The sequence below is a fragment of the Gracilinanus agilis genome, chromosome 3 (genome assembly GCF_016433145.1).
Source record: "Gracilinanus agilis isolate LMUSP501 chromosome 3, AgileGrace, whole genome shotgun sequence".
NCBI lineage: Eukaryota > Metazoa > Chordata > Mammalia > Didelphimorphia > Didelphidae > Gracilinanus > Gracilinanus agilis.
The window spans coordinates 70567868-70590222 of NC_058132.1; the positions used below are offsets into that span (position 1 = coordinate 70567868).

Here is a 22355-nt window from a genome sequence, read left to right on the forward strand (position 1 = left end):
GAACTTGGGCCCTGCCGAACAGAGCTTGTTCTCTTTCCCCAATTCCGACGTGGGGTGTCATTCAGGCCCCCGCGTTCCTAGTGGGGGAAAGGCCGTTCCCAGCTCCGGCTTGGCGGAGGGAAAGCTTCCCATGAGAGCCGGCCTCCACGCCGGGCCTCCAACAGCGGGAAGGAACTCAACAAATAGAGGGGGCCGAGGCGGGGGTGCCCTTGGCGGAAAGAACACGAGCAAAGACAGGGCGGCCCCGGGGTCATCCGGCCTAGCAGGGGTGTTGAGGAAGTGGAGGGGAGTCCGTCGAGGGTCACCAGATGGTGGAGGGCCTTGAATGCCGAGCTAAGGGGTTTGTACTTTATTCTGTAGGTCATAGGGAACCAGTTTGAACAGAGGAGTGACATGGTCAGATCTGTGCAAAAGGGTCTGTCACACACACGGTATGTCTGTGTTTGTATGCATGCATGTCGGTGTGTGTCTCTGTGTGTTGGTGTATCCGTGTGTCCTTTCTGCATGTGTGCCTGCCCATACGTGTGCATGTTCGTGTCCGTGTGCATCCCTGCGTGTACTTGCCTGGTGTCTGTGCGGATGCTTCTGGAATAGCCGAAACCCTGATCCAGGAGGGGGCCTGCCCAGTGATGGCCTCAAGGCAGGGCCATGGAACATAGGGCAGCCTGGCCCCCCTTGGCTCCGTTCTGCTCTTCTCCTTGCCAAGCCTGGAAGGGGTTCAGTGTTTAAGGCAGAAACTTGCCTCCCCAGAGCTCCGCACCTCTGCTGCAGTCATTACTGGGGGGCTTCCTGCGCTGTTCCATCTCTCTCTGCCGCCTCTGGCCGGCCCCCCAACACCTGGCCCATTCTGCCTCCACTCAGGCTGCTCCCCACTTCTTTGCAACTTTGCCTGCCCCCAGGCTCCCCCAGGCTTCTCTGGGAAGCCATCCCCAATCTTCCACTCCTCCCCAGGCCCAGGCCCCCCCACTCCTAGAATCTTCCCGCTGGGTGCAGGATCTAGAATCACAAGGGCCTCCCCAATGAGGGACCCGGAGGGAGGCTGCTGTGAATGGCTCCTAGAGCCAGGGGATCCCAGACCTGGTGCTGGAAGAGCCCCCAGCCTGTGGGGCATCTTGGGTCCCCAGATGGTTCCCAGCCCCTTCCTCCCTGCCCCCTCAGGACTCTCACCCACTTCCCTGTGGGCAGATGACCTCTTGGAGCCTCAGTCTCCCCGTCTGTGGAGTACGGCTAATGCACACCCCAGCCTGGCTCTCCAGCTCCCCAGACACACTCTGCCCTCTTTCGTCTTTCCTCACGGCTGTGGCCACTGGTAACGTCTCCATCCTCTCGGCTCCAGGCTTGTGGTGGAGAAGGCACCTGGGTCCAAATCAGATACAACCTGGTGTGTGACCCTGGGCGAGTTCCGCCCTTTCTGCCCCGACAGGGTGGTTGGACAGCCCCTCGCCCTGCTCTTACACTCAGCCCTCCATCGGGGACTCTTAGGGCTGAGGTGTGTGAACTTGGGTTTGGGGTCTTTTTAACCTTTACCTTCTGTCTTAAATCGATACTAAATGTCAGTTCCAAGGCAGAAGAGCGGTCAGAGCCGGGCAATGGGGGTTAAGATTTGCCCAAGCCACACAGCTAGGCAGGGTCCGAGATTGGATTTGAACCCAGGACCTCCTGGCTCCAGGCCTGGCTCTCTATCCACTGGGCCCCCTAGCTGCCTCTGAAGTTTCTTTTTTAAAAAAAACATATTTCAGGGGCAGCTGGGTAGCTCAGTGGATTGAGAGCCAGGCCTAGAGACAGGAGGTCCTAGGTTCAAATTCGGCCTCAGACACTTCCCAGCTGTGTGACCCTGGGCAAGTCACTTGACCCCCATTGCCTACTCTTACCAATCTTCCACCTATAAGTCAATAAACAGAAGTTAAGGGTTTAAAATTTAAAAAAAAAAAACCATATTTCAGTAGAATTGGTTTCTTTTTGACTTTTGCTTTCATTCTTCTGAGGAGGGTCCGAGGGCCTCCATGACACAGAGCACTTGGTTCGTCGCCCTTCTTGCACCTGCCCCTTCCTCTCCGCTCCAGCAGTTTCTCCCATGGCCTCTCCCACCGGCCCCCTCACAGCCACTCCTGAGCCCTGCAGAGACCTCTCGTGGCTTCCAGCCCTTGAAGGCCCTCTGCGGCACGGCTTGGGCCCATGGGGAGATGCAGCGAGTGGTGCAGGGCTCTGAGGGGGTCCACAGGGAGATTTGCCCCCGGGAGCTCGGCTCTGCAGACTCTTGGCCCCACAGAAATGCCGGTTACTCTCCTTCCTGTCCCTCTCTCTGAACTCTACCCCTTCCAAGGCCCAGCCCACAGGCCATCTCCTCCCTGAAGCTTTCCCTGATCCACGCCCCCCTCACCCCCAGAAAAAGTCCTCCCCCTCCTCCAGCTTTCCCAGCACCTTCTCCAGCTCTGTGCTAAGCGGTCTGGTCTGGCCATGTCTGCTGCCATCACACCTGACTTTGTATCATATCTATCTGTGTCTGTGTCCTCTTTTACCACTAAAGAATAGAAAGACCTTGAGGGCAGGGGCTTCATCGGATAGCCATTTATGAGGGAATTTCCAATGGGGCCCTGAAGGGCCCAGTCAAAGGGGCAGGGTAGGAGGTTGATAGAAACCGATCCTGGGATTTCATTGGAATATCAGGAGGAGGAGGAAGAGGCTTCCCCTGCCAGAGCTGGGCATCACCTTCTTTGCAGTGAATAGAGAACGTGGCTTGGGAGCCCAGATGGTAGCAGAGGTGGGATCTGAACCCAGGACTTCCCGAAGGTCCCTAGCCTGGATCTCTATCCACCACACCATGCTCCTTCTCCAAATACCATCAGTTTTCAAACCTAGAACATCTGACCCTGGATGGGACTATGACAGTCAATTAAGCTCTTGGTCCTTGTCCCAGGAGCTCCCCTCTGGAGACAAGAAGCTCTGCTAGAGACTGGAAATACAAAGACAGAAAGGAAAGCTGTCCTGGCCCTGGGCCCTGGGGTAAAAGGACCGTCGGTGCTTGTGCTTTCAGGTTGGGAGCTTTGGAGGGCCAGGGCTGGACAGCTAGGAGCTGTGGGACAGGCTGTCCTCAGTGAGTTGACATTTCACCCCAGGAGATGAGAGACACCAGACACAATCAGGAACTCTGAAGCAGACTCCCTCACTGGGGAAATCCTGTGGTCCTTGAGGAGCTCAGAGGACAGGGAGGTCAGGAAGACTAGGGAGAAGGGAAGCATCACCTCAAAGAGTCCTGGAGGCACAGGGCCTCGTCTTTAATGGGTACAGGCTCCTCTTAGGGACAGTGGGCACCTTCTCTGCTGCAAGCTTGGAGAGTTGTGTCAAAAGCAGGACATGAACTCGGATCTTCCTGGCTCAGAGGCCAGCTCTGCCTCCCACACCGCACTGCCTTTCACATGAAAGGCTAGGCAAAATTTGGAAAAGGGAAGACATTTCAAGCAGTGAGGAATGAATGAGATGAAGAGGAGGCCTCTGGAAATTGTGAGAACTTTTTGGCTATCAAGCAGGCACTTCTGTGCCCAAGCTTCCCCTATTGTGCTTTTGGGGAATTAGAGGTTTGATAAGAAAAATGACTTGTCCCTCCAGAAAAGGGCTTAGGATTGTAGATCTCAAGCTGGATAGGACCTCATAAGCCAGCCAAGCCAAGCCCCTTAACAGACAGGAAACCAAGGCATTCTGACTCCAGAGCCAGGCTGTTATCATGCCTCTGCCAGCAGAGATGTGTGTAGGGAGTTATCAGACAGAGATCCATGACACCTGGTTCCTTCAGCCTTCTTTTTTTCCTTGTCATAACAGATTTTTTTCATTCTAGCACCCAAAGCTCTACAAGGGCAAATACTTTAATTTACTGACTGTTGTACACATTTGGTAGAGTGGCACGTGTGCAACGCCACTTAGTATTTTTAAATCAGGAGAAATCAGTGTTTGTGACAGGGAGAAGCATCAGGGATGACCTGGAAGAGTCAGCCCCTTCAGTCCTCATAGTTTGTAAAGAGAAGGGGTTGGCTAGATTATTCCTGTGGTCTCTTCCAATTCTGAAGTCCCTCCCAGATCTCACAATCTGGGGTCTAAGGTCACTCCCAACTTGGACATCCTCTTTCTAAGGGTCCTTCAGGTTCTGACATTCTGGGTTCTAAGATCTTTCCCATATCTGATATTCTCTTTCTCTATGGTCCCTTCCAGCTTTAATATCCCAAGTTCTAAAGGATCCTTCAGGCTCTGACATTCTGGGCTCTCAGAGTCCTCCCAGCTCTGACATTCTGGGTTTTACGTCCCCTTTTCTAGGAGCTCTGACATGCCTCGATTCTGTGGTTCTAACTGCTACTATCCTAAAGGCTTCTAGAATAAATGGCCTGGAAGCACAAGCATTTTCAGTTTTGGATGGAAGTCTTTCCACAATGGACAGCGCTGTATCTGCCCTCTTCAAAGCAGGATAATTGAGACTAGTGGAACTATATTGCTCAATAAGTCATAGTCACCATTAGACACCCAGCCATAGCAGTGAGCTGTTCCCCCTCTATTGTCTCTGTGCTAACTCCCTTACTTTGCTGTGCTTATGCCTGATTTTAATAATTTGTGTGTGTTTTTTTAAATTTAACCCCTGGACCTTCCATCTTAGAACCAATGCTGTGTATTGATTCCAAGACAGAAGAGTGGGAAGGGCTAGGCAATGAGGGTTAAGTGACTTGCCAGGGGTCACACAGCTTGGAAGTGTCTGAAGTCAGATTTGAACCCTGGACCTCCCATCTCTGGGTCTGGCTCTCAATCAACTGAGCCACCCAGCTGCCCCCTTTAATGGTATTTCTGTCTCCTCCCTCACCATCAATGGGTCTGATAGCAGCAGCTCCTTTTCTCCCTCTGCATTTTGGCTTCTCATCTGACCAGAAGGCCAGAATTGCTAGAACTGTGCTAAAACACAGCCACTTGGGCTATAGGTGGTTGATGCCAGAGGGGCTCTCCCTTGAGAAAACAGGAGGGGGGGGGTTGAAGGCATGGATTTGGTGGCATTTTGGGGGGCTACTCTGAGGCCTCATTAATATCCTTCTGGGTTCCAGGCTGGGTTCCAGAGAGGAGAGCCAGAGTCTAGGGAGCTGAATTTCTTATTTATTTGGCCTTTGGACTTCCTTGGTCCTTGCTTACTGTTCCTGGTGCTGTGTGAGCTGCTGGTAGAAGAGCAGGAAGAAGGCTCTTGGAGCCCCTCAGCCCAACCAATGTAGGCGGGATCATGGAGTCCCCAAATTTTAGTGGAGGAACCTCATCTACTGGCAACACCTGAATGTCCTCTCACTACCTTGGTGACCTTGGACATATCTAATGTCTTTGGGCCTCACATTACTCATCTGTAAAATGACTTCCAACTCTAAAATCTTTGATCTTATAGAACAATATCCATTATCCCAAACCCATAGTGGCCACCATGTTTCTGTCTGAAGACCTCTCATAAGGGGGAAATGCACTGCCTCCCCATGCACCCTGGCTCACTTTGGGATCACTCTGACTCTCGGGGCATTAGCATCGTTATGTGTCAGCCAAAAAATCCAGACCTTGAAGGTGGGCATGAGTGTGTGTCCCAGGGCAGCAGAGCCGTGTTGGCTCTATCAGGGAGGAAGAGGAGGAGGAAGAGAGAGTCCAAAATCTGAGGTAGCCTTCAAAGCCCAGCTCAAACATCACCTCCACAGGGAAACCCCTCAGCAATCCAGCCACCAGCCAGAAGCAATCACTTTCTCAGCCTCCTCTTGCTTGGGGTGGTCCTTCCTGTGGCATGGTTTTGTGTGGTCTGTGCTTTATCCCGCCCCCCTCCACCTCCTACTGGACTTCCAAGGCAGAGCCTGTGTCTGTAGCATTTCCATCCCCTGCTTAGACCGGTGTTCACAGGCCTCAGTGCCCATCTACTTCCACCCTCTTCATTTTATAAATAAAGGAGCGTGGGCCTAGATTCATTCACTCCAGGCCCTTTGACGACAAATCCTGTGTGTACTCTCTGGGACAAAACAGGAAGCGGGAGCCATCGAGGGCCAGTCCCAGGGAGAGGAGACAAAGGCCTTGGCAGAGGCCCATTGCATTGGACTAATGGGAAGAAGAGGCAGGATGAGTTAAAGAAGCAGGGGCCTCACGGAGCCTGGACTGTGTGCCCCTAAACACGCCATTTGTCTTTTCTGATCCTTGGGGCTTTTTGTTGGTGATTGGTAGTTTGGTTGGCTTTTAGGAAAGAGAGTGGCCAGATTAGACCATAGAAACCCAAGAGGCCAGCAAATCCAACCTTGCTCTTGTTTTATAGATGAGGAAACTGAGACTTTCCAGCTCTAGCATTCTGTGTCTCAGGGTCAGGACTGACTGAACCCTGGAAGCCTTGGTGGGTCCTGGTCCAAGCTCAGGCAGCTGGCGAGCTCTTCTCCCAGGCTTGCTTCTCATCAAAGTCAGGATGCAGGGATGGGGAGCCAGCCTTTGTTCTGCCCTTTGCTAGAAGCAGGGAAGTCAATAAACATTTCCTAAGCACCTTCTGCTCAATGCCAGGCACTGTGCTAAATGCTGGGAATCCTAAGAAAAGCAAAAGATAGGCCCTGTCCTCAGGAAGCTCTCAATCTATGGACCACAAGCTCTATAGAGGATAAATTGGATGTAATTAACAGATGGAGTTTAGAGGGAAAAGAAAGCTGGAGAGGCTCTTCTGATGGCCATCCATGGCTCCCTCCAGTGTCCCAGGGAGTTGAAGCTGCTTTGGCCAGAAGGGGTGCCCCAAGACTCCCACCGGGGCTTCTGTTATCCTGCCTCGAGATGGAAAGAGTGAGTGAAAAAAACAGCCTCTGCGTTGAGGTCTCCCTCAGATTTGAAGTTGCTTGAGAGCAAGGACCATCTTTGTCCTCTTGTTTCCCTGATGTGCCTAGCACAGAGTAGGTGCCTAATAAATGTTTATCCATCGATTCCGTAAGACTTTATTAAATGCCTGCTATGTGCCAGGAACTCTCATTTAGGAAACATGGGCCATGGGGGGTCAGTGACAGTTCTGACCCTCAAGATCCTTCTATTCTACTCAGAGTTGGAAGAAGGATGTGACAGCTGAGCTGCCTGTGATAGGAGGCAGGGGTGATGGAGGCAGAGAAGGTACCCTAGGATGCCATGAGGAGGGACAGAGCCCTTTCAGCATGGAATCAGGGAAAGCTTCACATGCCAGGAGGAGAGGAAGATGGTGAAAGGGGCTGGATTTTGGACTGAGAGGACCTGGGCTTGACTTAGATCTCTGCCACCAGGTTTCCTATGTGACCCTTCCATAAAATGAGGAGTTTGACCAGCTGCCTTCTATGCTGTCTCCCAGCTCTTCGCCCCATGTGCACCCCCTCCACTGTCCTTGTCCGTTTTCTGAGTTTGCACAGCATTACCCATCTGACTCAGGGACTTGCTGATGAAAGAGGATGTGTCTCATCTCCTCCGGGGCCCTCTGTCCTGCTGCTTGGGGGAAAGACCCTCAACTTTAGGGTCTTGGTGTGACTAGGAAGTAGCTGAGGCAAGTCTGTCCCCTTGTCTGGGGCAGCTTTTCATCTGTAGAATGAAGGCAGTTGGTCCAGATCATCTCCTCTTTTTCCAGTTCTAAATCCTACTTCTGGGGAGATATCCTCCGGCTGATACCCATCCAGGTGCCCAGGCTGGAGACTCAGAGGACCCGACCTCTAGGGCCCTTGGGACTTGAGGGATAGATAGCACCAGGGCTTTCTCCAGCTGTGGAGGGAATGGCTGAAGCACCGTGACTTGACCCCCCACTTTCACCCAGGTACATTGAACAAAGCACCAGAATATGGAGTTGTGGCAGAGCCTCGGAAGCTGGCCTTCCCTGAAGCAGGCCTACCTCCTTCCTGCCTCAGATTGCCTGACGGCTCTTTCTCTTGTGGCATTTCACATATCTCTGATTCTTGGACCATGCCTGGCAGATAAATGAAACAGAAATTATTGTTATTACCACTTTACATCTGGGGAAACCGAGGGCTGGAGAGAAGTTAAAGGGCCTGAGTTCCAATCCTGTTCTAGGTGACCAGAGGCAGGTCAGGTGCCTTTCTGAGGGCCTCAGTTTCCTCATTTGCCAAATAAGGGATTTGAACTTGATGGCCTAGCTCTAAACTGTGTGATCTTTCCTAAAATCACTAAGAATATCAGCTTAGATCTCAGGCTTCCTGCCCTGAGCCTGGGGCTCTTTCCATTCACTCATGCTGTTATTATTGTGTTGTATCTTCTTGCACTTGTTTGGTTTTCTTAAACCCCTCGACTTCTGTCATAGAATTGATGCCAAGTATAGTTCCAAGGCAGAAGAGTGGTAAAGGCTAAGCAGTGGGGGTTAAGGGACTTGCCCAGGGTCACACAGCTAGGAAATGTCTAGGGCCATATTTGAACCCAAGACTTCCCATCTCTGGGCCTGGTTCTCTATCCACTGAGCCACCCAGCTGCCCGTCTTGGTTCATGCATCAAAATCTCCTCTCCCCAGCCAGACTTTCGGCTCAGGGAGGTCGGGAACCCTGTCTTCGTAGTCGTGCTTCTGTCTTCTCCAGCGTCACAAACAGGCCTTTGTCCGTGTTGGTGGCGGGGTCCATTCTTCCCCACTCATGGGCCGGGATCGAGCAGAAGGACTTTAATCAGCTCTGCTTCCCCCTTGGTAGCCCTTCAGGCGGGTACGAGTTTCTGAGCAGGGCGTGTGGGAACCTGATGTGGGCAGCAGGGTTGGACGGCCCTCGGGGACAGTGAGGGAGCTGTGATGAGGAGCTGGCCAGACCCCCTCTCCTCCCTGAGCCTCAGCATCTCCTGTCCAGGGAGAGCTCAGACAGGGGCACCTTCTAGCCCTGATGTTCGATGCTCTGAGGTCCCTTCCGACGACCATGTTCTGTTTTCTAGTGAGGGCTCCTCCGGCTCTCACAGATTATGTTCTGAGGCTCCAGGGTCCAACAGTGTGTGGAAAGGTCCCTTCCAGGCCTGACGTTCCACATTCTCATGTCTGGCATTCCACCATCCCAGGTTCTCAGACCCCTTCCGGGCCTGGCCTGGGCAGCCCAGGATTCCTGACATTGGGGGGGTAGCCACGTCCCGGCACCCAAAGCTCTGAGCTCAGGGTAGTTCATCACCCGCTTTTTCACTCACTTTTTCATGTGACCATCAGGGTACTCTTGAGAGGGAGGGAACTAGCACAGTGTCTTACTGTCTCCATTTTACAGATGAGGGAATTGAGGTCCGGGAAAAGAAAGTGGCTTGTCCAAGCTCACCCAGCTAGTGAGGGTCAGAGGTGGGACTTGAACCTGGCCACCTCCACAGAAGCACATGAGACTTACTTTCTCCGGTTGCCCCTCAGTGCCAAGCACAGGGCAGACCCGATACACTCTAAGGTCAAAGAAATGATTCACACCCAGAGCTGCCCAAGGCCTGTCAGGCCAGGGCTGTGAGCTCGAAGGGAGGAAGGGGCTCCCGGTGAGCTCGCCCGTCCCATTGGTGGGGTCCCTGCGGGCTCAATTCCTCAGGGGAGGCCCCACAGGCTTGGGTGTAACCCCAGCCTTTCTCCTGTTGGGTGTTTCCTGGGTGCTGGGGTACGCTGTGGAGGCAGATGAGGGAAGGGGCACTTTGGGTGACTCATCACTGACCGTGTTAAGATGTAGTGCGGCCGTGTGGTCATTCGTGGGTGGAGAGCTCGGCTCCCTGGCACCGTGGCGATGGGTCTCCTGCTTGCCGAAGGCCCCCAGACGGTCCTGGAAACGTGTCATCCGGGCAGGAGATGCCTGGGGCCTGGATCTCCTCAGGGATGGAGGGCTGATGGCGGCCTCAGCCCCTGGGGACCAGCTGGGACCAGATGCTGAAGAGGCCAGGCCCATTCAGCGTGGCATCCTCCAGCAGCCCCTGGGGAGCAGTCGCTGGGGTCTGCCCTGGGGTGTAGACTCCCACAGACCTGGAAGGACATCCCTTTAGCTCCCTGGAGCCTGTTTCTGGAGAGCCGAAGAGGCCTGGGAGGCTGGGGGTGGCTCCCTCCATTGGGGCTGCTGAGGCACCCTGGGAGGGAGTTGGGCCAGTGGGGCGGGTCTCTTCCCCGTGACAGTCTCTCTCTCCCTGCAGGATGGCCGAACCTCGTTTTAACAACCCCTACTTCTGGCCCCCTCCTCCCACCATGCCCAGCCAGGTAAGAGCTTTTCTCCTCCTCCCGCCCCTACTCCAGCTGGCTTCACACCCACCTAGCAGTCTGGGGCACTGGCTGTGGCCCGCTGGAGGGAGGGGGCTCACCTTGGGCCCGGGCCACAGGACAAGCAGACAAAGCCACCAGAACCCCAAGCCTGGCCCCGGGGGGGACACTGGTAGGGCACGGGAGAGGGTCTAGAGTGGGCTGGGGGCTCCCCCTCAGCCCTCTTGCCCTCCTTTCCAGCTGGACAACTTGGTATTGATCAACAAAATCAAGGAGCAGCTGATGGCAGAGAAGATCCGGCCCCCACACCTGCCGCCCACGTCCGTCTCCTCGCAGCAGCCCCTGCTGGTTCCCCCGTCCCCGGCCGAGAGCAGCCAGTCCATCATGTCCTTGCCTAAGCTGCAGCAGGTGCCGGGGCTGCACCCGCAGGCCGTGCCCCAGCCCGACGTGGCCCTGCACGCCCGGCCCGCCACCAGCACCGTCACAGGTAAGGGGGGGCCCGGCGGGGGCAGGGGACCAGGGTAGGGGCCGGGGCCTGAGCTCCTTCTCTGTCTCCTTTCACAGGGCTGGGGCTGTCCTCCCGGGCCCCTGCGGTCAGCACCTCCGAGTCCAGCACCGGCACAGGGACCAGCACCCCCTCGACACCCACCTCCACCAGCCAGAGCCGCCTCATCGCCTCCTCCCCCACCCTCATCTCAGGGATCACCAGCCCCCCCATCCTGGACTCCATCAAGACAATTCAGGGCCACAGCCTGCTGGGAGCCCCCAAAACAGAGAGGGGCCGCAAGAAGATCAAGGCCGAAAACCCCTCGGGGCCGCCCGTCCTCGTGGTGCCGTACCCCATCCTGGCCTCGGGAGAGACCGCCAAAGAGGGGAAGACGTACAGGTGGGGACCCCCAACCCCCCTCTTCTGCCCCCGGGTGCCCCATAGAGTGAGGCTGGATGGGTGGAGGCAGAGCTGGGCCAGGCTTCCCAACCGGGATGTCTCTGAGGATGCGGCTGTCCTGCTAGCCCAGAGCCACCCCTGCTCCCTCATGAGCCCCTGTGGGGAGCCACGTTTCCCCCAGAGCCACCCCTGCTCCCTCGTGAGCCCCATAGGGAGCCCCATTTCCCCCAGAGCCACCCCTGCTCCCTCATGAGCCCCTGTGGGGAGCCACGTTTCCCCCAGAGCCACCCCTGCTCCCTCGTGAACCCCGTGGGGAGCCACGTTTCCCCCAGAGCCGGGCTCCCCCTTCACGTGAGGAGGTTCCATCAGGGTCCGGGGGCAGGTGAGGACAGAGGGGCCTCTGGCTGGGAGACTGCCTGCCAGGGAGGCCCGTGTCCAGCCCCCAGACCTCGGCCCTCCTTCCAGCCGGGCCTTGTCTGAGGCCACAGGGGCCTTCGGGGCAGAGCTGGGGTGGGGGCGGCCCCTCTGGACATCGTCTGTGTAAGAGTGACCGCTGGGGCCACGGGAGGGAGGGCAGAGGAGGGCCCATGGGGTGGAAAAGGGTGTGGAGTCAGAGGCCCCGCGTGCAGATCCTTCCTCAGACACTGTCCATGTAGCCTTGGGCCAACGCCTTTCCCGCCCCGTCCTCTCTAACACGGGGGCTCCCAGCTCTCGGCCGGGGTCCTGGGACGGACAGCCAGGCATCCCTAAAGGGTCCTCCGTGGCCATCGGTCACCGAGCCAGAGGGGGCGCAGTGCTCGGCTCAGGGTAGGAGCTAGTGGAGTGCCGGGACTGGCTGGGTAGAAGAAGGGCAGGGGGGGAGAGAGAAGCCTGGGCTGGGAGGAGCGGAGGGCCCCGGCCTCCCAGAGGAGGCCCATGGAAGGCCGGGCTGCAGGGGCAAGTAGGAGCCTGGCTGGGGAGCTAGGATGGCAGTGTGGGAAGGGACCCCCCAAAGGGAACAGGAGCTTTGATTCTGGAGTAGAGGAAGGGATGGACGTGTCTGACTCAGGGACCCCATGGGGCTCTCACAGAGACCCCGGCCTGCTTGGTGGCCTCCTCGTCCCGGGGATTAAGGCACAGCTGGGTGACTGGCTTGGAGGTGTCTGAGGCCGCTTGACTCCAGGCCCAGCTCTGCCCGGGAGCCAGCTACCTGCCCTCCATGTGATGAAGCCGGTTGTGCTCAGCCCCAGGGGCAAAAAGAGCAGCCGTGGGGGGCAGCGCGGGGAGGCCTGTTGACCTTTGCATCCCAGAAGTTTAGTGGCTGTGTGAGCATCCCACTGAATTGGCCTGAAAGTCAGGTGGGGGCCTGCCTGTCCCTGCAAGCCAGTCCGGGATGGTGCCAGGGCTCTGGGGGGCTCCAAGGCCCCGGGCAGTGGCACCAGAAGTATCAGTTTGGGAGACCAGAGGAGGGGTGAGGCCGGTGCTCTCCCCACTTCATGCCCTCACCTCCTGACTCCTTGTATCCGCAGTGAAGCCCGGCACCTGAACCCCAGAGAGGGTCCAGTCTGATCCCCAGAATCTGCTCTAGGAGCAGTCACCTGACCTTTGCTTAGAGGGCTCCCGAGGCCTGAGGCTCCGCCTCCTCCCCTGGCCATCAGCATGCATTAAGTGACAGCTGCGTGCTGGGCACCATGCCCCGTGCTGGGGGTGCAGACAGAAGTGGGCTCTGCCCGCAGGCCGGTGCGATGAAGGGGTGACACCGTGTGAGGGGGAAGGTGCAGGCACTTGGGGGGACAGGCAGGAAGCAGGAAGGAGGGAGAGGGAGAACGGTCCAGTCTGGGGGCAGCCAGAAATGCCCGGAGTGGAGGGAAGGAAGTGGGGCATTGGCTGTAGGGTGCATGAGTGGGTGCAGCGGGGTGCCCTGCCGGCCATATGAGTGGGCGCATTGGGGCGCCCTGCTGGCCACATGAACGGACGCAGTGGGGCGCCCTGCCGGCCACATGAGCTGGCACAGCGGGGTGCTCTACCAGGTATGTGAGCGGGCACAGCAGGGCGCCCTGCCAGCCGCGTGAGCGGGCGCAGCGGAGCCCCTGCCAGGTATGTGAGCGGGCACAGGAGGGTGCTCTGCCGGCCACGTGAGCGGGCGCAGCGGGGCACCCTGTCGGCCACGTGAGCGGGCATAGCAGGGCGCCCTGTCGGCCATGTGAGCGGGCATAGCAGGGCGCCCTGTCGGCCATGTGAGCGGGCGCAGCGGGGCGCTCTCACGGCCTGTCTCCCATGTCCCCAGGTGTAAGGTCTGCCCCTTGACCTTCTTCACCAAGTCCGAGATGCAGATCCACTCCAAGTCGCACACAGAGGCGAAGCCGCACAAGTGCCCGCACTGCTCCAAGTCCTTTGCCAACGCCTCCTACCTGGCCCAGCACCTGCGCATCCACCTGGGCGTCAAGCCCTATCACTGCTCCTACTGTGAGAAGTCCTTCCGCCAGCTCTCCCACCTCCAGCAGCACACCAGGTGAGGGAATGCTGGGGGGGCAGAGGGAGACAGCGCCCAGCCCCAAGGGGGGCTCTGGAGGCCCGTGCCTCAGTTTCCTCATCTGTAGGAGTGAGGCCCTCGGAGGAGGCGTGAGGGCCTGAACGCTACTCCTAGAATCCTCAGCCCTTGGGCCCGTCTGTCCCCAGAGGGGGACGTGGGCCTCGCTGGGCTGCTGCCCCTCCGTGATGGCCGACCCTTCTGTCATGGCCCCAGGTTTACAGAGCACCCTCCACCCACCATCAGGCTGGAGCCTCCCCCTGCCCTTCAGGCCCATCGCAGAGGGGGGATGGCTGAGGCCCAGGCGGGCTAGATGGCAGAGGTGCCGAGGGCAGTGCCTCCCTCCAGGGTGAGCCCTTTCCCTGGGGCCCATTTAAGAAGCAACTGCCCAGCCTCTCCTGTCTGGGGCCTCTCCTGTCCTGGGCCTTTTGCTCACCTGCTATGCTGGGACATCTTCACACGTGGGCCTGAAAGACCCAAGAGGCCCCCTCATCCAGACTTGGGAGAGCCCAGACTATCTGCATCCTCTATTACACAGACAGAGCCAGCACTTGAACCCAGTTTCACAGACTAGGGATCTGTCACCTTTTTTTTTTTTTTTTTTTTAACTACTGTTTCTCCCCAGGGCAATAAGGGTTATTTTTTAAATTTTATTCATCTATTTATTGCCAATTATGTTTTCCTCCCATTTTAATACATGGAGAAAGAAGGAGGCCTGGTTGATTCTCTACCCAGGAGCCTCGGCCTCCTTCCCCAGGGGCTATTATAGCAGAGGAGGCCTTGAGTCCATATAAGCTTGCAAAAGTGTCCTTTGGGTCTCAGGGGGGCCCACAACCCATGTAGCTGGCATACAACCCCCATCCAGTGGGGTGTCGAGTTGTGGAAATGGCAGCTCACCTAATAATGGGCAATATGCAAAACAAGCCATAGACAGGATAGATGGGAAACAGTGACCAGAACTGAGCAGCAGAACTAAGGGGATTGAGGAGGGCTTCCTGGAGAAGGTGGATTTTAGGAGACTTTAGGGAGCTCAGTAGGGAGCACCCCAGGCACGGGGTCAGCCAGAGCAGAGAGATGGAGACTTCTGTTGGTGGAACAGCCAGGGGGCCGTGCCACTGAATGGAAGAGTATGTAGAGGAGTGGGAGGTAGAAGGAATGGCCTTACTCAGGAGGTAGTGATCTCCCCTTCACTAAATGGCCAGATAGCATCTATGGGAGAGGGGCCACTTGTGGTGCCCTTCCAACTCTGAGATTCTGTGATTATGGACTTTAAAACACCCTGGAAGGAAGGAAGGAAGAAGGGGAGAAAGGGAGAAAGGAAGGAAATAAAAGAGGGTAGGAAGGAAATAAAGCAAGGAAGGGGGGGAAGGAAAGAGTCCCCCAGGCTAAGGGGAAACTGTCCAGCATGTCTCATCAAACATCGAGCCCTCACAAGCTAGCCCACAAGAACCTCGGAGGGGCCCGGTGCATGGTGAGGAGATGGGACACATGGCCGGCACTCTCCCACTTTGAATCATCTTCTCCTTTGCAAAAATGCTCATCCTTGAAGTGAGAGAATAAGGGTTAGGTCATGGGGCACCTCTGCCGGTTGGAGAGTCACCCTCAGGTGTCAGGAAGTCACTTAGAAAATGTACAGAAGAATAGTCAAGAATCAGAAAAGCTGGACGAATAAAGGAATGGAGAGTCCCCATGGGTAGTTGGGGACCGCCACCATATTGTTCAGGATCCTACTGGGGACTACACTTGAGGCACATACCAGAAGCTAGAATCCACATCCAGAAATATTTGGCCAGAAACAAACCAAGCAGAGCTCTCTCAGTTTTGAAATGGAAAAACCAAAGATAAGATTTCTAGGGATGGCTGGTGCCTTAGAAAAAGACCCCAGGGTCTTAGTGGATTGTAAAGGAAATCTCTAATTCAATCTTTTTTTTTTTTTTAAAAACTCTTATCTTATGCCTTAGATTGAATAGTAAGTATCCCAGGCAGAAGAGTCTCAGGGCTAGGCAATGAGGTTTAAGTGACTTGCCCGGGGCACCCAGCTAGGAAGTGTCAGGCCACATTTGAACTGAGGACCTCTCTCCACGGAGCTGCCCCTCTCATTTAGTCTTGGAGCACTTAAAAACCTGAGCCGGCTGGTGAGATGGGTGAGATGGGTGAGATGAGCAGAAGACTGAGGGCGGACAGCCGCTTCCTTCCCGGGGCCTTTGGGAGAGGGGATGGCTCGAAGATTTGGGGGCCCGCTCCCCTGGGGCCTGCCAGTACCCTGCGCCCGCCTCATTCTGTGCCCGGGGTGCCATTGCAGAATTCACACTGGAGACAGACCCTACAAGTGCCCACATCCCGGCTGTGAAAAGGCTTTTACCCAGCTCTCCAACCTCCAGGTCAGCGCCCCCTGCCGTGGTGCCCTGGGGAGGGGAGGGGGAGGCATCCGAGGACTCGGGGGGCGGGGCCCGGGAGGCTTGGGGGCGGGGCCTTCACCAAGCTTTCGCCTTCCCCCCAGTCTCACCAGCGACAGCACAATAAAGATAAACCGTACAAGTGTCCGAACTGTTACCGGGCATACACAGACTCCGCGTCCCTGCAGATCCACCTCTCCGCCCATGCCATCAAACACGCCAAGGCCTACTGCTGCAGCATGTGCGGGCGTGCCTACACCTCGGTGAGCGGGGCCTGGGGCAGGGCCAGAAGGCGGGGATGGGCGCCCTGGAGCTGGGCTGCAGGGACTGAACTAGGGCTGGACTCTGTCCTAGGAAGCAGAGACTTCAAGAGCAGCGGGCCGCGGCCCTCTGTTCTAGCCTAGCCGAGGCTGGGTAGCCGCCCGGTGCCTGGGGGAAGAGGGGGCCTTTTCAGGTGCGGGATGCGAGGGAAGGTGCAGTTGCCGGCGGTGGCCACAGGGTGGTGCCCGGCGGTCAGGGCGCTCGTTGGCGAGCCCTCCCACCCCGGACTTTCAGCCAGCCCCCTCCCCTCTCTCCCTCTCTCCCCCCAGGAGACGTATTTGATGAAGCACATGTCCAAACACACTGTGGTGGAGCACCTGGTCACCCACCATTCACCCCAAAGGACGGAGTCTCCCGGCATCCCTGTGCGGATCTCGCTCATCTGAACCCAGGGCCCCCTCCGCTCTGCGTGTCCCCGCCCCCCAGCCTCCCCAGGCGGGGCACAGAAACCACCAATCAGAACACCCCACCCCGAGCTACCCCGCCCCGGGCCGGCTCCAGGAAGGAGCGCGAGTTCAGTTCAGTCCAATTAACTGCTATGAGGCTCGGAAGAGTTCCCCAGCCCAGGAGCCTGGCCGGCTGCGGCGGCAAAGGCCGCAGGGGGATTTTGGACAGTTTGGTGACATCCAAAGACGATTTCAGAGCACTTTGAACCTCTCTCTGTTGGGTTGTCTTTAGTTCATCCCCTCCCTTCATTGGGTTGGTTTTTCTTTGTTTTCTCTTCTTTCTGCTTCCTTTTTAAAAAATAACAACAAAAAATATTTATTGGCCAAGAAGTTGGTGCTGCTAAAATGGAAAAATCAAAAGGAAAATTGGACAGATGGACACGGAGAACCACGGGGTGGGGGCCTCCCGCCTTCCTTCCGCTGGGCCATGCCCAGGGGAGCAGGGGAGATGGCAGAGACCTCACGGAAGTGCCCCAGGGCCCCCCATGGACCCAAGGGACACCTGTAGCCTCTGAATGGGCTGGACTCCAGAGTCTAGGGCCAGGAGCCGGGGCAAGGAGGGTCTGGCAGCTAGGGGGAGTGGGGCTGGACTCGGGGCCCAAATGCAGGTTCCCAGTCTTGCGCCCCCCTGATCCCAAAGGCCCATGGCCCAGGCAGGGCCCTAGCTCGGTCCTCCTTGAGCACCCCGACACCTCTGGGGCTTCCATTTGGGGCTTTGGGAGGGGAGGCTAGGCGAGAGGTGGCCATAGGAGACTGAGAGGGGGATTTGGCCTCCTCTGCCTGGTCCTAAGAGTGACCCTCCTGAAGCGGAGGGGGGCAGGGGAAAGGGCTCAAGCCCCCTTCTGTGTGGGGCTGAGTGAGGGTCATCCTCTCTCCCCTCTGTCTGACAATGGTGCTCCCTGGGCCCTGTGACTCCTCTGAGACTCCAGTAGAGAAGGCCCCAGTCTACCTCCAGTGCTGGCTAGGATGAGAATCTTCCTCTACCTCTCCTGACATTCCTGTCTGCTCTGGGCTGGGGCTGGGACCAGGGCCTGGTGGGGTGGGGGGCAGGCCAATTGACTGGTGTCAGAACAAGGCGGGGACCCTAGGCAAGACCCCACACACACACCCTGGAGTAGGACTGTGGAACCTCCCTGATCTCCTGCCCAGTCACATACCCTCTCCTCTATGTTGGGGACCCACTGAGTCCACCTTCCCTGGAACTATACCCATCCTCCACCCTGGGAAAGCACTGGACCCCCCCCCAGGCTGGGGAACAGAGCCCTAACTTTGGAGAGGATGTTTGTGTGTCTTCCATGCCAGGGTGAGGCATAGGCAGCCAGGCCAGGCCAAGTCCCTGAAAGCTCACCAATCCAGTGGCCAGGGGCCATATTGCAAAATGGGGAGTGGACTCTTCCCCCTAGGTTCTCTGACCCTGACAGGTGCTGGAGAAATTCAGGCCTGGGGACCTTCCACTCCCCCCCCCCAAGTCCTCAGTACCAAGGAGGCTTTGAGAGAACAAGCTGTGAGGGGCCTCAGTCTGTTGGGGACCAACAGGGGGAAAAGGCTGGGCCTGCCTAGGGGGGTTGGAAGGGACTGGCTCTGGGACCTCAGACACTCACCTGCCCCAGCCTGAGGCAAATGAGAGAAGAATTCTGAGTCACCTCCTCTTACCCAACCCAATAATGATGGCACTTATCACCCTGTGCTAAAGCCCAGGCCAGAGAACTCCTTCACCCCATCCCCAAACCTCCATCCCTGCAGGGTCCCTCAGGAGTGAAGGGGCACTGAGGAAAGCGGCCAGTCAGAGGCCTGGCAGCCAGCCCCAGCACCCCCACCCTGATCTGAAAGCCATTCGTGTCTCCCCATGTATATATGATCCATGTACAGAGCCCGGAGAAGCCCCAACAACCCCCTCACCAGAAAGGAAAAAAAAAAAAAACCTAGACAAAAACTCATCTATATCTTCTGTATCCTTAAGTTCCGTTCTGAATATTAACTGTGTTATTTTTATACACTTTTTAAGCCTTAACAATGTCATTGTTTGACCAGCTGTTTGATGCCCTTTGGTTCCACGTATTTTTCACTGGGTTCTTTTCCCTTGTTTCTGACCCTTCGATGTTGTATGATAACTCAGTATTGTAGCCTTTTTGTCAGCATGTTAATACCCTGTAAATACGCTCTGACACACCTGTTAACACCCCCTTTTCTTTTGTCTATGGAACCTCCAGGCCACCGAATTTAGATCTAGTTCCCTTACTAAGAAAGAAGAACGGTTCCAGATGTTTCATTCTTTTGTCCACTTTTGGGACCTGGCGTTGCAGGGCCAAGGAGGTGGGACCTCAGAAGGGAAAGTTTGCATTATGTTAAAAAGAACATTTTTTTAAAAAGCAAAATGTGGGGAAAAAAACTAATGAAAAAATTAAAAGCCCCATGCTCTTTGTATTTCTCTGTTGTGAAAAATAAAACTGTACTACGACTGGGAGCTGCAGGTGTCCTGGTGTGGTCTGTGGGCAGCTGGGCAGATGAGGGAGGTTGGGATCCCTCCTTTACCCCCCTCTTCCCCAGTGACTAATGGTTCTCCCGGCTCAAGGCTATCAGACCTGAGGTTGTCATGAGGGCAGGCACCTCCTGAAATCAGCGCTCTGCCAACCTAGGCCTGAGAAGACCAGGGCTCAGAGACCCTTCCTGGGCCCGGCTTCCCCATGAGCCAGGAGAATCGAGGGCTGAGTGTTCTCAAGCAGATGGCAGGAAGAGAAGTCAAGCTCTGGGCTCAAGCTGACTCATGGATGAGTCACTTAACCTTTTAGTCTTTTTCTTTACCTGTAGAACAAGAGAATAGTAGCACCTCACTCATTGTGAAGCTCAAATTAGTGGGTATTTATAAGGTACTTACCTTCAGTGTATCTGGTTTCAAGGGGAAGAGTGGTCAGGGATAGGCAATGAGGATTAAGTGACTTGCCCAAGGTCACACGGCTAGGAAGTGTCTGAGGCCATATTTGAACCCAGGACTTCTTGTTCTCTATCCACTGAACCACCTAGTTGCCCCCAATAAAGTACTTTGTAAAGAATTATCACTGGTAAGTGTTAGCCACAGGGCAGAGTAGCTACTACCTTTTGGTCCAGGTCCTGCACTCTTCTGGACCTTATCTAGACAAGGAAAAGCTCACATTCTGTCATTTCTCTGATTTCCCAACATTGATAGTGACCTCAGCCTTGGATCCTGGGCCAAGAGAGGACAAGTCAGTGCCAGGATGGGAGAGCAGACTGGACTCCTGGGATGGGGATCGAGGGCAGCCCCAATAGCAACAGGGAGGAGTCCCTAAGGAAAGAGACCAGCTCAGAGGCAGGAGTCTAGCTCTAGATCTCCCTCTTCCCCTCCAAACAGAGCCACTGTCTAGGTAGTCCCCTCCCAGTGCCAAACAGCCCAATCCAGACTCTCCAAGGACCCCAGCAGCCACCCCACCTCCCTACTCAGCCAAGCTGGGAAGACACAGGGAGGAGCTCCATTCTGGCCTCAGACCCTGGATCTTCCTCCTACAATTTGCTTTCACTTTCTGGATGGAAATACAGAAGTTTGGGGCCTGGTATGCTATAGGTGCCTAATGTTTGCTAAACCATTAGTCGGATGGAATGGCCAGGGGAAGAGGAGGGCAAGAAATCAGGCTTTTCTCCCCCCACCTTTTCTCCCTCTAGTTTAGACCTCCATGCAAGGAAGAAAAGTAGAAGGAGCCAACTGCCAGGGTAGGGTCCACGTCCTGAGGTCTCTCCCACCCATTCTCACGGCTCCCCACAAATGCCACGGCTCCCAAACCAAATGTGGCAGCTCGTGTCCAGTCCTACCTCTGCTTTATCCCCTCAACCTTTGGGCCTATTTCTTCATCTGCATGATAAGGAGGTTGAACTGGATGGTTCTATAGGATCCCTTTTAACTCTTATTTATGAACCAGGGCTCTCCCACTGGGGTGTCAGAGAACAAAGGCACCCTGGGGTGATAAAGGGCCTCAGAGGCCATCTAGTCCAAATACTCAACTGGGAGCCCCCGGACTCATCCTCACAATGTGCCTGATTCCTCCTGGGATCGCAAATTCTGTCTTGTTCTTTACGCTTCCCCGACTCCGTTCTGCCCATTCCTCTTTTCAGGGTGGCCCTGATTTGTTTCCGAAGGATGCAGGAATTTGTGGATCTCATCCATGACTAGGAACAATAATGTTAGTTAACATTTACATAGTACCTTCTGTGAGGAAGCTCATCACCCATCTCTGAGCCCCCACTCATTGGTGCCGCCGCCTGCTTTTGGACCTTGCACTAACGGATCAGCTCTCCCCACAAGCAGACACACACATGCTTGAATGCCTTCTACGGTTGTTTTTCACTCTTGGCATAGAAATAAATGATAGGCACAGAAATAGTACATAATGACAAGAAAACAAGACATCATAAAACAATAGCTACTGATTGGCTTCAGGCAAACTGTTCTGAGCCCAGACCCAGAATGGGCTTGGACGCAGGAGTCTGTATAGATGAGTATATTTAACTCTCCATTTCCCAGTCTCTTCAGGTAGGCAAAAAATGACGGCCCATTCTTAACTCCCCAAAGGAGGCAAAAATGAGGAAAGAATGAGTGGCATGGAAAATTGTCTCAGGATTGGAATGGACTCAGGATCTCAGGGGAAGCCTTAGGAGTGGAACTTAGCCCTGGCTATCTCCTTGCTGGCAGACACCTCCATCCTCTGCGAGGGCAACTGATGCAGTTCCGACCCAGGGGAGTGGATTCCTTGGCCAGTCTGGGAGGGAGAAATCTGCTGCCACATTGCTGGTCCTGAGTTTCAGCATCTCTGACCTCTGTTCTATGGCTACTTCTTTTTCTTTTTTTACACTCTTACCTTCCATCTTGGAATCACTACTGTATATTGATTCCAAGGCAGAAGAGCACTAAGGGTTGGGCAGAGTGGGGTTAAATGACTTGCCCAGGGTGACACAGCTAGGAAGTGTCCGGCCAGATTTGATCCCAGGATCACCACCACCACCCCCTCATCTATGGCACTGGCTCTCAATCCACTGAGCTACCAAACTGCCCCACTGTAGCCGCTTCTTGTCTGTTACTTCCTCTGTCGCTCCCCCAGCCCCAAACCCTCCAACTGTTCTACATCTTGGAGTGAGGGGCCCTTTTTGAGCTTCCCTGAACATTTCACTCTCTATGATCACATTTTCACATATTCCAGATCTCTTTTCCTCCCCAGACACACAGTAGGGCTCTACCCCATCCCACACTCCTCCCATTCCATGAGTTCTCACCCTTACCACTACAACACACTTTCTATGACTTGCCCACAAACTAACTTTTACATACATTATGACTCCCCTACCTAAGCCATGGCTTCCCAAACTCACAATGGCTTCCATACACACAGTTGTTCTCCAACACCCAGAACAGAGTAACCAAGATGGTGAAAAGCCTGGAAATGTCTACAGAAGGAACTGGGGATGCGCCATCAGAAGGAAGATTCCTTCCTTCCTCCCTCCCTCCCTCTCTTTCCCTCCTTCCTTCCCTCCCTCCCTCCCTCCTTCCTTCCTTCCTTCCTTCCCTCCCTCCTTCCTTCCCTCCTTCCTTCCTTCCCTCCAACCCTCCCTCCCTCCTTCCTTCCTTCCTTCC

General features: G+C 55.6%; 1 protein-coding gene across 2 annotated transcripts; it reads left to right on the forward strand.

Moving 5' to 3' along the window:
- The first annotated feature begins 393 nt into the window (after nucleotides 1–393).
- On the forward strand, nucleotides 394–19184 carry ZNF362 (zinc finger protein 362). Of its 2 annotated transcripts, XM_044671407.1 has the most exons (8): nucleotides 394–431; nucleotides 10099–10162; nucleotides 10403–10649; nucleotides 10727–11048; nucleotides 13315–13539; nucleotides 15860–15938; nucleotides 16058–16216; nucleotides 16544–19184. In XM_044671407.1, the coding sequence occupies exons 1-8, from the start codon at nucleotides 394–396 to the stop codon at nucleotides 16658–16660; spliced, it is 1251 nt and encodes a 416-aa protein (XP_044527342.1). In that variant the 3' UTR covers nucleotides 16661–19184. The 2 variants fall into 2 exon arrangements, with proteins under 2 accessions (XP_044527342.1, XP_044527343.1); XM_044671408.1 differs by lacking the exon at nucleotides 394–431 and having other exon boundaries at nucleotides 10088–10162.
- Nucleotides 19185–22355: the final 3171 nt, after the last annotated feature.

Coding starts and splice junctions, on each gene's coding strand:
- ZNF362 (XM_044671407.1), top strand. CDS start 394: ATGGTCAGATCTGTGCAAAAGGGTCTGTCACACACACG. Junction 10,163..10,402: donor CTCCCACCATGCCCAGCCAG/GTAAGAGCTTTT, acceptor CCTCCTTTCCAG/CTGGACAACTTGGTATTGAT. Junction 10,650..10,726: donor CGCCACCAGCACCGTCACAG/GTAAGGGGGGGC, acceptor CTCCTTTCACAG/GGCTGGGGCTGTCCTCCCGG.